We start from the raw sequence: 15,260 nt of genomic DNA, 5'->3' as shown, positions 1-15,260 counted from the left end.
CGGCCCTGATCGCAAGTCACGCTGCCATAAATCACCGTCCAATTTTCCAGATTTTTCCCACGTGTCGTCGATGTCATCGCTGTGCATTTTCTTGTTCTCGGCCCGTTGTTGATGACAACGCAAGCAGCCATCAACCCCCTGGGCGGTCTCTGCATCTCCTCCTCAATTCCTATATAACAAGCACCGCCAGAATGCGGTCGTCAATCGTCGGCTGGTTTCGGCATCTCGTTTGGAGGATTTGTCCCTGCCAGAAAGCCAAGTGTGAGTGATGCACTTGAAATTTAATTACTTTTTACGCTCTATGAAATGCAGCACGGTGCGCGCGCAGTAGTCCAGATTTATAAAATAATGGCACAAATTTCGGATTCTTAATATTTTACTCTTTTATTCCATGAGAAGCGTTGTCTAGCATGATTTAGGGTTCCAGACTTCATTTTGGACATAGTTATATTCCTTTGGTTTTTATAAAGTACCGTTTTGATTCACACTAAGTACTGCTTCAAATTCCGGAAACTCTGCTTTGTATAGTAAACATTTTACACGAAATGTTTCAATTTTTGCGGTTCAAAAGTTCTCATTGTCTAGGCTTATTTTAATAACAATTTTCCATAGAAATGTATAAATATTTTTTTGTGCCCAACTACCTTAGACGTCTCTCACATTTCTATTTATTTAAAATTATCCATCTTACGAAATCAAAAGTTCACCCACCATTCAAAAGTTAAGTGTTATGAAGGCTCGATGACACGGAGGAATAATGTAGAATGACTTATTTTATATGCTTTTTTATACTTCACTGAGTTTTAAGTGTCCGCAATATGAATGCAGCTGCATTTTGTGTTCAAAATTACGCGTGATTTCTCAACTAGCTGATATATTAGATGAATATTTAACTTTGTTTTTAAACTCAAAACCATATTCGGAATTTATTTGTCAGCTTTTTGAAAACTCGACCTCTGTGCGCTTCATCGTCTGGCAGATGAGTAGCTCGTAGGGAGACACGCCGACGACAGCGAGTGATTATCACCTACTACTCTCCCTCGCCGGTTGGGTGCGATCGCCTCTCGGCTCTGCTGCTCGCAAATGTTCCGTTTTATATGCATGCGTAATAATGATATGCAAGCATGTTCAAATCCGATGGTCAACAGCAGTAGCAGCAGCAGACGACAACCAGCCAGCCAGCATGTCAGTCGCATCATCGTGGTATTGAACAACGAGCAACATGCAGATTACACGGGCGTAGCCAGGATTTCCATTAGTTGGACGAGTGAACTGGCAAATTTATTTATCGTGTTTTTAGCAAAAACGTTTATCATTGACAGCCTTTAACCCTTTTTTGCTTGAAAATTTGAAGTGGATTCTCAGAAAACTGAGCCTCCTTTTTCACAAAATCAACAATTTCATATTTTTTTATTATGTTTACTGCTTCAAGAATTTCTAAAAAAATCATGGATTCCACCAATTTTTTTTCTAAGAGTTCCACTTATGCCACATCCAGGAATTTCCCAAAAGATTTCTTCAAATATTTTGCATCCATTATGTCAAGAAAACTCCTAACTTTTTTAAGGAATCTCTTATAGTTATTTTTTAAGATTCCTCTTTTTTGTGTTATCGTCAATATGTCATCGGACATCATACTCTTAATGATTTCTTGAGGCCTCTGCAATTAGTATTCCATCAAAGATACCTTAACTGATCTCTTTCCTGTATAGCTTCTCTGAAGATTCCTAATGCAATGTGTCTAGAGATTTTACCCCAAAAAGGAATTGAAAGATGTCTTTGAGAAATCCCCTTTAAATTCTTCTAGAATCTCCGCCTTCCGGGAATACCTTCTGCAGTTCTTTCTGAATCAATCCGTAGACTACATGAAAGTTTCAAATTGCTCATATTTTCTTAGTGGAGAGATATCATGGATTCGGAGCATTTTGTAGAAAGCATTTTTGGGTCATGTACACAGCAAAAAAAAAAAAATTACATTGCACGTAAACTTTTAAGATTGTCATGTAAAATGTGTTATAACTGAATATTCAACGATAAATAATGTTAACTGCCACATTGCATTCAGGAATGCTTGCAATCTTGAGTGGAAATGAAACATTTCATGATATTGTATCCAACATTCGCCAATATTGGAAGCCTTTTTGCATCTTGAAAGTAAAATTGCAAACGAGAATGCTCGGTTTACATGATTATACGCTGAACAATCTGCCAAAAATAATGTACATGGATGGATCGACGGCTTGGTCATTCCATATGCATTGTTTACGATTTATTTTTTAGCGTAAAACCGAGCGGTTTCACTTGCAAAATTCTTTGAGGGAAGTCGTTTTGCGTACAATTATTAGGATTTTGTTAGCAATGTTCGATATAATAGCTGTGTTTGTAGGATTTATCATTGAATAATACATTACAAATTGCTTTACATGATTGAATCTTAAAATACGTGACGTGTTAATCTAAGATTTTTTTGCTGTGTAGAGTAAAAATCACATAAACTTCCATTCAAAACTGTTTTTTTCTGGAATTTGGACTTCAAAACTGTTTTTTTCTGGAAAATGTTTTTAAACAAAAAGTAAAAAAAAACCGTACTTTATGATAAGTTACGATACATCAGGGAATTCAGTAATATAAAACTAACCTTGATTTACTCTAACGCATCCCAAAAATGAAAAAAAAAATATATCCATTATCTACAAAAGTGTATGAATAATTTGGTACAATATAAAGATTACATTTAGTAAATTACACAATTTACAAAATCTTAAAAGACGTGTCAACTACATGAGGTCGGGTATTGGAGGTCATCCAAAACGTTCTGGAATTCGGGTTGTAACGGTGCAACGATTCTACTACAGTATATACAGGGGGTTGTCAAAATAACTGGGACAGGCATGAATTGGGCCATCTTCGGAATGCTGTAACTTTGTCCAAGATTGACCGATTTTAGTTCTTTAAGAAGTACTGAATGGGGATACCGGTGATAATCCCGATTTCAGGATGCAGGTCTTATGTAGTAAAATTATTACTTGTTTTTGGTAAAGAAATTCTGAAGCGATTAGTGCGTACAGTGTTAAGGTTTAATCGCTTCAGAATTATATCTTCTATTTCCATGTGCAGTAAAATTTTGATTTTTCAACTGATGTCTTTGCTAAAAACACGTCATAATTTTACTGCATAAGACAGTGGTTCTCAACCTTTTTGCAGCAGCGATCACCTTAAAACTTCTAAAAACATCCCGCAGGCTCCTAAAATGGATGGTTTTGAAATGAAAGTGTATGCAACTCGTTGCAAAACTCGATTTTTTCAGCACTCGTCGTATTTATCCAACTCGGCGAGCCTCGTTGGATAAATGTACGACTCGTGCTGAAAAAATCGAGTTTTGCAACTAAAGTTTATAGAAGCCTTTCAAAGATCTTATTATGAACCAGCAGATACCCTTGGCAATCACATCCAAAAGTCACGTCTGTAATTTATTAAAAAAAGAATTGAAACTAAGCAATTCGCATAAATTTGCAAGTGGACTGATGTTGCCCGCTTCCCTTCCGTTACTTAAGCCAGCGATTTGGGACTAACCCCTGACTCTCACACAAGATTGACACATCAACTAGCTACGTCCTTGCAGCTGAGCTGAATTTGAAGGTATGTTTAAGTGAACACCTACTTAAGAGAGAAGCAAGAAACTCTACAAATTCTCATACGTGTGTACAAACAGATAATGCAATCTGCTAAATTCATCTGGAGTCCACTAAATTTTCTAAGAAATTTGCCAAGAGTTTCCTAAACATCTACCCGATAGAGCCCGATAGTAACTTCTTAAAAGGATCTTGCAAAAATCAATAAAAAAATCAAGTTGTTAAGAAGTTGTCAATAAAAGTTCTTGCTAGTTTGTTAAAAATATTCACAATAGTACAATGACTTTCTGTTTGAAATGTAAAAGATTCTCAATAAATTTGAAGGGTTTCTTTAGGTATCATAATCTTAGAAATTTTCGCCATGAAATTTACCAAAGAAAGGTTAGATGTCCTAAACTTGCAATAATCTTTTAAGAAGCCAACTGGAGGCTGTTTCAGGGGTTTGTTAAAATTTAGCCAGGAATTCTTCAAAAGTCTTGTCAGATCAAGAATCTTTGCAGTAATATTTTTAGAATCATTACGGCAGATATAAGTCAAAAATCTCTCAAATGATGTTTATAAATTCGAGATGATTTGACCAATGGTATGATATTTTAGAAATAGAAAATTCTTCTCCAATTTATTCAGTTGATAGTGCGCAAAAAACTTGCAAGAAATTTTCCGGGGTCTCGCCAGGAAGCTGGAACAACCTGCCAATAATTTAGCCAAAATTATATCATGAATTTCCTTTGGATACATCTTAGAACGATGTTATGTTCGTTCGCACTTAAAAAAAAAAACATGCACAGTCAGCGAAGTAAAATAGGGCTTGTTATCTCTTATTAGCAGAAAAAATTGGAAGTATTGATCTGTCGTTTATGTATCAATCATGAAAAATTACAATGGCTTCGCGAACACCCTGAGAAGTCGACACGGCCCCCTAGGGGTCCGCGGACCACAGGTTGAGAAACCTTGGCATAAGACATGCTTCCGTAAATCTGGATTATCACCGGTATCCGGTGGTCATATATGATCTACGTGGAAGCACCTCAAAACTAGATTAGTTGACCCATCCAGTATTTTTAAAGAACTAAAATCAGTCAATCGTTGACAAGGTTACAGCATTCCGTATTTGGCCCTATTTTTGTCTGTCCCTATTATTTTGACAATCCCCTACTTATGCATTTTTTGTAAAGTGACAGGTGCGAAGAAGATATTCTGTATTCTGGGAGGTTGAAAAAATGTCCCTCGTGAAAGGATCCTCGACCGGTGGGATCCGAACCCACGACGCTCAGCTTGGTTTTGCTGAATTTCGATTTCGTTCGATCCGTATTAAAAACCCTATAAAAATTTGAAAATCCTCTACAATAGTAATGAACAATTTCCTCAGAAACACTACTTGGAATTCGTTTAATTCAACCCGCAGTTTTTGAAAAAATTCTCCTTGATTCACTACAGATTTTTCTCAGGTTCTCCACCAAGAATTTATCCAGCAATTTCTCTTTAGATATAGCTTGCAATAATTTGTGTAATCCGAAAAGACTTAGAGAATATTTTGAGAAGTTTCCTGTGGGTTCATTTTGAGGTGTGTTACTAGAGATATTCATGAATAAATTACAGTAAAACCTTAAAGGACAAAAGATTGTGTCATTAAAAAAACTCCTGAATCAAATTAAGTATGCTTGGAAGAATGAATGTTCGCATATAACAGTAGTAGTAGAAGTAGAACTTTTTGATAAATTACTGGATTATTTATCTAAGAAACTTCTCTAAATGTTTTTCTCAGGGATTCCTAAAAATGCTTGGAGATGTTCATAGTGAAATTCCTTATAATTTTTTTTTGAATATCTTGAGGAATTATTCCTGCAGACATTCTTCGATTATTTTATGCGATCCGTAAGAATTTCATAATGAAAATTAGGCTAATTTCTGGAAAAATCTCATTAGTTCGTATCCACTCAGCAAATGGAGAAAAAAAAAATATTTCTGCCACCTTTGATAGATTTCCTTTGTCTCCAATGGAATCGTTTAGACGCTAGCTACAGTACTGAACAGAATAAAGTACGCATTGGCCGTTTTTTCCATACAAAATGATCAAGTTTGGAGTCTAAATTCCAGATCAATCGGAACACTAAAAGCTGAGATTCAGATCTCCAAACTTGACCATTTTGTATGGGAAAACGGCCAATGCGTACTTTATTCTGTCCAGTACTGTATATGCAACCCATTAGATATTAGATTTTTTTTCGAAATGTTCACCGGTTTATAGTTATCCTACTCTAGTCACTGTGTCAGATCGTGTAAATGACACCAACTTCCTTTTTCTTCAACATGTACTCCACTAATTGGTATAAATCTGATTCCAATCCAACTTATGCTTATACTTTCGACTGTGAATATCATGAAAGATCTAAATAATATGATTCTCATGTGAGAACTAGATATATCTGATAAGATGTATCCCAAAGAACTGAATAAGGTAAATTCCCTGTAACAAAGTATGAAGAAGTTTCATGTATTTTTAAGTTCCATCAGGACTCCATAGATTATTATATAGCGTATGAATAAGTCTTGAGAGGAATTCCCTTCAGATTCATGGATTTAATTAAATTAGAGGCACTTTCAAAACATACCTCTTTCGAGAGATGCATTCCCATCAAAGATTTATGGGATAGTCCATGGAATGGAGAAATTTTTTGAATAATCTCAGGAATATTATCCAGAATAATATAACACGCAATTCCAGAATAAATTCATAAGGAATTTGTGGAATAAATTTTAGGAAAATTTCTCGCATATCTATTGTGAACTGTTAATTAAACCTTTCCATAATTTATTGTAAGTCACCGTTCACAAATTAAGTTTCACTCTAAGAGGAGGTTGGTGGTAGGCACAAACGATACGATTCATACTATAATTTCATATTTTTTCATACAAAAAAGCGTTACGGAAACAGGGGAAATTGTTAATATTAGTGTTATGTAATGATTGAACACTGCCTAAGATCTCTTCAGAATCGTGATTATATAAAGGTTTTGAGGTATAAATCAAATTGACTCAATTCAAGCATAATTTTTCAAAACGACGTATCTAACAAACGGAACTCGTCGGATGCGAACTGGATATCAACAAGCAGCCAGGCTGCTGTCAAGCTAAACTTTTCATAAAAATCATCTGAGTGTGCATAGGAGTTCGCGATCATTACTGAGTCACGCTAAAAAATGTTATACATTTTATGTGACACTAAAACTGCTAACTTTTGGAGAAACGTTATACGTCTTATTGATGCATAAGTTTTTGAAAACTTTTGTAACATATACTTCCTACTAATGTACGGTTAGAAATTATCTGATCCAGCCAATATATTGGATTTATTTCCTGTATCAAATTGCATAGACTTTGTGTGAAGTATTTTAAGCGTGCACCTCGAAATTGGTTTCCTGCGAGACAAGCAAACAAACAACGGTTAGCACTGGTGGAAAATATTGGGTTCAAATTATTGAATGACCGAAACAATCGAGTCCGTACCCCTCAGCTTGGAACGATTCGAGTTTTGTTTTGAATTAGATAGAAAAAAAAACAACAATTCTCGCGTAACTTATGATCTTACACTAAAATCCATTGGTAACCGTGAGTGCGGCTCGACGATACTGAGCAAACGAATGGATTTACATATTCTTAAATAATGCTACGATGAGGAGGAAATACCCCTCAATATCCCAGTGGTGATAATTTATATCTCGGTCTATAAATTAACTTAACAACAACAAGCTACACACACGGTAATCAACGACTTTTAGGGCGATCTAGTTTTGCGAGAAATAAACCCTTTTGCTTGTCACATACACCATGATGATTCGTTGCTACTTATCATATCTAGATTGTTACATACACCTTGCTTGATGAGTCGGTTGGACAGTTCGTTTTACACTTACGTAACATCAGATACACCGGTATCTGTTTTGAAGTTGCACTTATGCCGGTTTGTAGATTCCCATAAAAACTTGATGAAGTAACTTAATTCATCATATGCTATGTTCAACTACAATGAATATTGATTTTCGAATATTTCTAATTTCAACTCGACTAACAGGTTCAGCGAAGGTACGGTTAGTAACAAATAATAGATGGAGAACGAACATTTATGAGAAATATTGTCTCAAAGAGGATACTAACGATGCCCCTCATCAGTTAGCCGATTCGTCAGCTGTGTAAAATCCGAATCCCTCGATTTCCCTTTCTTTGAGTGAATCTACTGATTTGTGTAGCCGCTGACCGAAATTTATGTTTTGTTTGTGCACAAAAGTCATTCAACTATGAGCGTATGTACGGTGTATTTGCTAGCATCAAAAATTTTGACAGTTGAGTCACTTTGCAAACGTGTAAGTGTATGTGCAAATAGGGCATTATTGAAATTCGTTAATAAAAATCAAGAAATGGTTTTGGGAATACTATTGTAGATTCAATATGTAGATTATGTGTCTATCAGGCACATGCAAAGCAAACATCGATTTGTTTATTATTTTAAAACGTGTGCTTGAAAAATTATACTTGAATTATTTTATATGCTGGATACAATATTTGCAAATTTCAAACACAAGCGATTTTTTGACATGGTCCAGGAGGAGCGGGTTGACGCCCCCTCTCTGCCCCGTCTGACTACTTCCTTGGTACATCATCGGCATAAAATTGTAGTGCACACACCCCTGGCAGAAAAGTGATTTTTTCTCCATCATCACCGTCATCGTGGGATGCATCTCTGCGGTACTGGCTCACCAGATTACCGGGTCGGATTTATATTTATACATTTTTTTCGTTTGTTTTTTGTCACCATGTGACTCCCCCCGTGCGTTTAACAAAGTCACTACCGCGAGAGGAGCATGTGACAAAAAAGCGACAAAACAGGAGGAACACATGTTTCGGTTACACGCGATGCGGAGGTTCATTCATTAATAAAAAGGCAGATGGATGGGGAACGGTGCAGGGAAAGGCATTTCTTACATGTTCTTTTCTCTGTTCTGAGATGTATCTATTACAACACACTCAGAGAGAGAAAAACCAATAATAAATAGATTTCCCCAGCAGGAGATCAATTAAAACATGGAACATGCTTTTCAAAAATCCTCTTATTCTAGATCATTCAGTTATAACAGTCATAACAGCTACATGCAATGAGCAACAATTCGTATGCCTATTATGCATTTTAGTGATGGTACAAGGTAGGTTGTTGGGCCAAAATGGTTTTGGTGGCAAGTGGAGCGGAGTAAGAGGCCAAAGCTGGTTGGGCAATGACGGTCTTGGCGGCAACTACAGGGGCAGCAGCGATCGCTTTGACGGCAACCGATTCACGGCGAACAGCAGCGTTGAATCCGTGGACTGGGTCGGCAGTGTAGTCAACGATACGCTTGGAACCGTCCGGCTCAACCAGCGAGTAAGATCCCTGGACAACATCTCCGCTGCGAGATTCATGCTGTTCCTTCTGGTCTCCGGTTAGGGCGTCGGAGATTCCGTAAGAGAAGGAATACTCTGGATTCGGGTCGTATTCATCAGCCTTGGCCAGTGGGGCAGCCACGAGGGTCTTGGCGATCGGAGCTGCATAAGCCAAAGACGCTGGAGCAGAATAGGAGATCGTTTTGGCCAAGGGAGCAGCAGCTTGATAAGTCGTAACAGCTGGACCGGAGATGACTCCAGCACGTGCTACAGCCACCAAAGCGCAGAAAGTCAGAAACTGCAAAATTGGAAAATTTTCATCAAATCTCCTAAAAATCTTCTTGGTTTTTAATCTCTCCTACCTTGAAAGCCATTCTATTCAATTGCTTGAAGTCGTTATCCACAGTACTAAACGAACAATCAAACTGTACCGAGATCAATTCTCCACGCCCAATTTATATCGTCTGCCGATCATATTGAACAGTCATCTGTTCGCCCCCATCAAAAGTGCTCCACCCGATCCGGACCGACGAGATTCTGCACAAAATTCAATTCCAGAAAAACCTTGACAATTCGGAAAAGTCTGGGGTCCAGTTCTGCCGGTTTCGTTTGCTGGAGCCGGTTTGGGTTTCGTTTTGCTCCTGTTGCCAAGGAGCCCACTCGTTACCGAGAGCTTATGCAATCGCGGTGCAATATTTCAAGTTCACAACGCAGGCAAAACATGGTTCGTAATTGTCGCAAGGTTTCGTTTTTTTTTTTCAGAACGGAGACTTAATATGGGAGGAGTGAGCGAAAGATGGGTGGTGACACACAGATGATCACGGTTCCATCCGACGACATACGACCGAAAGATGTGAAGGAATGGAACAAAAAGTGAAAGTGTTGAACAGATGCTGGACAGGACACGGTCAAACCTACCTCAATCTAAACCGCAATAAAACTTCGGGGAAGCCTGTTTCAAGAGTTGCTTTGGATGGTAGTTGTATAATGGATAATTGATGGGCACTGACATGAACAATGATTTTTGGTTTAATAAAGATAGGACAATTAAAAAACCTTAAGCGAAGACTAGCATTTACGTCGCACTGTTCATGGGTTTTATCACTTAATCAGAATTAATTGGTCAGATTTTGGACCATTTTGAGCTCAGTTGGAACGCTTGTAGCTATGGAGCAATACTATACCGAAGGTTGGCTACTCATGTTTCTAAAATAAGGTTGTTGGACCATTTCAACGCAGCTACCTTCCCAAACAAATCATAGATTTCATAGTTAGAATGGGTGGACACAGACCTCTTCGAGTTTGGCTGATCCTTCAATACGATTCTACCCTATTACCTACTCCGAATGGCACTAAATCAATTGCCATGACACCGATGTACACAGAAGGACACAGCACAGAACAAAGCCTGTTTCTCAGCTTAGTGTTCTCATGAGCACTTCCACAGTTATTAACAGAGAGCTTTCCTTGCCAATTGATAATTTTTGCACTCGTGTATTGGCTAGCACGAAGATACTCTATGTCCAGGGAAGTCGAGGAAATTTCGATTCCGTAAAGATCCTCGACCAGCGGAATTCGAAACCACGAGCATCAGCTGGACCGCTACAGCTTTGTGGCATACATAGGGATTAGTATGATTAAGAGTAATGGAATATTTATGGAAAGGGAATTTCAGATCATGGCGTCCGGGAGAAATTTCTGGTAAATTGTGGAGGAATTTTTATGATACTTTCTGATGAAATCCATGGAAGAATTTCTCAAGGAGTTCTTAGAGAAATCTTTGGAGACATTTTTGGAAGTCCAGAACGAATCTCTGGATATATTTCAGGTAGAATCCCTCGAGGATTTCTTAGGGTAGTTTCTGATAAAATCCCTGCAGGAATTCATCGGAGAATCTCTGTAGGAATTTAATAAGGGCTAGTACAAATCTTTAGAAAAAAAATCAGGTGGAAACCCTGAATAAATATAATATACAGTCGACTCTCCATAACTCGATATTCAAGGGACCATCGACTTATAGAATTATCGAGTTATGGAATGTACCGAAACAAAAAATCATAAAATCGAACGAAAAAATATCTGTATTTCTAATACATAAATGATCACCTCTGTAAGAAAATAACATTATTTTGTTGATTGTACTTTACAAACTATTATTTTAAAACTTTTTTGCGAAATGGTCGAAAAATCACATTATATTGACTGACATTATTTTTTTTTTATTTCCATGTTTTTCAACATGTATTACAATTTGCTAGTATTTTTTCTTCTCCGAACAAGAATTTGATAATGTTTCCTCAAATAAGAATGATTTTAAAATAGATATCGAGTTATGGAGAGAAATTTCCCTCTCACGTGACATCGACTAGTGGAGATATCGAGTTATAGAAATATCGACTTATGGAGAGCACTATGTATGGACATTTGAAGGGACCGAAAAATCCATCGAGTTATAGAGTATATCGAGTTATAGAACATCGAGTTGTGGAGAGTCGACTGTAGATAATATAGAATGATAAACTGGAAAAATCCTTAGAGTAATGCATGAAGTGAATTTCTTGAAAGTATCCCTGGAGAATTCCTGGAGCAAACTCTTAAGAAATCCCTCTAGAACTTCGTGAAGCTATTCCTTACAGAACCCCTGGAGTAATATTTGGTGGAATCCTCGGAGGAATTCCTGGTAGAACCCTTGGAAGGATCTTTGATGAAATATTCATGGAAGAATTTCTGTAGAAATATCTGAAGTTATCCTTGAAAAGATACTCATAGTACAACCTGGAGAAAGCCTTAAAGACATTCTTGCAAGAATTCATGTAACGTATTTCCTGGAGCAATGCTTAGATGAGTCTTTGGAAGGGTTTTTGGAAGAATAGCAGGAGAATTCACTTGAAGAATCTTTGGAGGAATCTCTGGAAGTGTCCTTGCAGTGATTTCTGAAAGAATTCCTTTTTAAGTTCCCGGAGGAATTTTTGAAAAAAATCCTGGATAATTCCCAGTAAATATTTTGCTGGAGGAGTGTATAGAGAAATCACTGGAAGCATTTCTGCAAGAGCTCCTTAAGAAACTTTTCGCTAAACCGCTAAAGAAATCCCAGTAATATCCTGCAGAAATTCCTGGAATAATCTTTAAAAATCTAGAGGAACTCCTGGAAAATTTCCTGAAGAATTTGCTGGACTCTGGTATCGAACAACAATTCTTTTTGGAGGAATCTCTAGCGAAATCCTTAGCGGAATCCCTACAGAAATCGCTGTAGATTATCTTGGAAAAAAATCTGGTCCCTGGAGGAATCTTTAAGGAATTTCTTGTATCACCCCTGGAGGAATCTTTGTTATAGTATCTTGAGAAATTTCTGGAAAAGTTTCTGGACATATTTCGAGAGGAATTCTTTAAGGAACTCTGGACACTCCTGGATTATTTACTGGAGCCCTATATGAACTGGACTCAAAATTTCAATTATTGTAAAAAGATATAATTCGTCAGCGATAAAATATCTTTTTACTTATAGGTGAAACACATATATTATGACTTGTCGAATGATACCGATTGCTTATCGTTTTGGTTCAAATCCCGGACAACTTCAAATTCCGGTATGGGAAAGATTTCATTAAAAAGAGTGCTTCGAGAAGGCCCGAGGAATAGTGTTTTTTTCCTCTCGCTTTCTCTTGCTCGTATGGTTGACAAAATTTGTTGCTGCCCTATCGACGATGGATTGCCAATTGGTGAGCTCGTTTCATGTTTTTGTTTCAGTTAAATAAAATATGTCAATAGATATCTTTATAAGGAAAACTATATGAATGCTACATTATGAATTTATGAAAAAAAAATCAACACAAACACGATTCATATTTTGCTAATACACATACCATTGGTCTTGTTCTGAAATTACAAAATGGAATGATTCGACACAAGAAGTGTAGACGTTTCCATTACAGACTGATAGAGTGCTATCTTGATTCATATTCTAGAACTTATCAAATTAAATCTATATGATATTACTCTTCAAGCCACCCTACCAACAGAAACTTTCTCATGTGTTTATGATGGAGATGCTTAGGTTTTTTTTTGATCTCTAGTAATAATGGATGCCATACTAACAATCATCCCAAGCATGTCCTCTTTTGTATTTGCAAAATGTAAGTACTGTTCGTCACCAGAGGTGTTGACATATTTTATGTTCAGTCTTCAACATTCAGACATGACTTTAAATTGAAACTACATTAATCACAGGGTTGCAAAATGGTGTGGGTTGCAAAATGGTGAGTCGACAACCAGGAAGGAGCGTCCAACATAGCTCTGGTCCTCACAAGCCCCTACCTCACGCTTCCACGGGTCTAACGATGACAAAGACCGCCAGCTAAGGGTTGCGTACTTAGCTGGTAGTGCAACCTGGGCACTGTTGTCCTTCTGACATCAGCTAGAGTGAGGAGGTGCCAGGTGGAAGCTTGGGATTTTTACCCTTTCCAAGCGAAACTCATACATACAGCCGTATGGAATACCACCTTTGGTACTTCCTTCGGGAGGTGGCCGAGCGTCTGGTCCATCTGACCAGGGGCTCAAGCATGGTCTACCTAGGATGTGGCGGGGGTTCATCAGTGGGCTCTGGTGAATCTCTACAAAAAACCACATATCTGTAAGTAACCCTGAACAAGCGACCTGGTACCGCTTTCAAAGTGCCTTAGCCCAACCATTGGAGTGCCAACCGGCACATTAGGATCGATGCCAGTAAGATCCTAATTACGGCATACTGGCTGCAAGGACAAGGACAAGGTCAAGGACTGTATCAACACGACGTTTTAGAGCTGACAATCGCTCTATTCCACTTCCTTAGTAAGAATGGGTGACACTATTCTGAAACGGCAGGTGGGCTAATGGAACGGTTGCCCCCGTCCCGTTAAAACCGTGGCAGGCCTCCTAGTACGTTCAAAGCTCGCCACCTTAGCTGGTGGAAGTAGGCTCAGATGGATATTCCTGACTAGCGTCGATCTGGCTCTGAACCCGGTACCCCATGAAGGACCGTGTCAGCCCTCGCGTGGACCTCACTGCAAGCAAAGGTACCCATGGGATCACAAGGACGACTACTTACGACGGGTGGAGATAGCGGCTTGGAGGGGGGACCCTTAAGCATGGAAGTTAACAACATCAACGTAGGTGAAACAGCGAATCCGTTCGCAAAAAGTGGCTTGCCGAGGTCGCCACCGAAGCAATGCCAACAGCAGGAGCTGGAACAGCAGCAGCTGGAACACCAGCAGAGCGAAGATGAGCTGCACGAGCAGCGAACACGTGCACAGGAGCGGCGGGATAAGTCGCAAAGTGAGCAGGAGCAGCGTGAGAGACAGCAGCAACATCAGCTGCAAAGTGCGTGGAAGTTACCCCCGAGGCAATCGAAGGTGGAAGCGGCGAAAACCGTCGTAGATGAGCTTCGGGAATTCGTCGATAAGAGGCACAACGTGCACAAAGACATTAAGGACCTCGTGGCAAGGATTCAAGGAACCCTCGGATCCGCCGTCAAGGACTGGAGGAAAGTGATGCAGAGGATTGAAGCTGTTGAAACCGAGTTAGCGGCGACCAAAAAGGCCCTGGCAGCTGCGGTAGTGCAGCCGGAAAAAACCGGCATAGCCCCTCGGAAAGACAGCAAGGGGAAAGAAAGGTCAGCGGGAATAGGAACTACGCCAAGTTTCACCCCCAAAAGACATAGGTCGTCACCAGGAGACGAAAGACAGGCTGTATCCAAGAAGCCGAAAAACGTAAATCCAAAACCGGCGGATGAAGTGCTCAGAGGGGGACCTGGCGATATCCCATGGCAAGAGGTCCGGAACAAGAAGAAGAGAGGCAAACAGGAGAGTGCCAGAAAGCAAAGGCCAATCAGGAAGAAGGCAAAATGCGAAGCTGTTGTCGTCAAAACTAGCGAGGACACTTATGCTGAAGTCTTGCGGGCCATGAGGACGGACCCTCAACTAAAGGAGTTTAGTGCCGACGTTCAGAAGATCAGACGCACCCAGACGGGAGACATGCTCATCGAGCTAAAAAAAGACTCGGTGAACAAAAGCTCGACATACAAAGAGCTAACCGAGAGAGTCATGGGCGAAAAGGTGCAGGTGAAAGCCATGTGCCCTGAAGTGACACTCCAATTGCGGGATCTGGATTGGATCACCACCGAAGAGGAAGTGAGGACCGCCATAAAGGAGCAGTGCGATCTGGAAACGGTGCAGATGACAGTAC

The 15,260-nt window shown here is 39.1% G+C and overlaps 2 protein-coding genes across 6 annotated transcripts in view; both read right to left on the bottom strand.

Annotated features, from left to right (window-relative positions):
- LOC5572409 (papilin) overlaps positions 1-15,260 on the bottom strand; it is a 352,322-nt gene that overhangs the window by 76,678 nt on the left and 260,384 nt on the right. The gene's annotated exons all lie outside the window — the stretch shown is intronic.
- Positions 8,704-9,477, bottom strand: LOC5572410 (cuticle protein). The gene is made up of 2 exons (XM_001660309.2): positions 9,404-9,477; positions 8,704-9,339 (listed from the first exon to the last, which is right to left on the bottom strand). The coding sequence occupies exons 1-2, from the start codon at positions 9,413-9,415 to the stop codon at positions 8,815-8,817; spliced, it is 537 nt and encodes a 178-aa protein (XP_001660359.1). The 5' UTR covers positions 9,416-9,477; the 3' UTR covers positions 8,704-8,814.

Source organism: Aedes aegypti, chromosome 1, assembly GCF_002204515.2.
Source record: "Aedes aegypti strain LVP_AGWG chromosome 1, AaegL5.0 Primary Assembly, whole genome shotgun sequence".
Taxonomy (NCBI): Eukaryota; Metazoa; Arthropoda; class Insecta; order Diptera; family Culicidae; genus Aedes; species Aedes aegypti.
The sequence above is the reverse complement of the archived record's forward strand: the minus strand, read 5'-3'. Positions and strand labels throughout refer to the sequence as shown.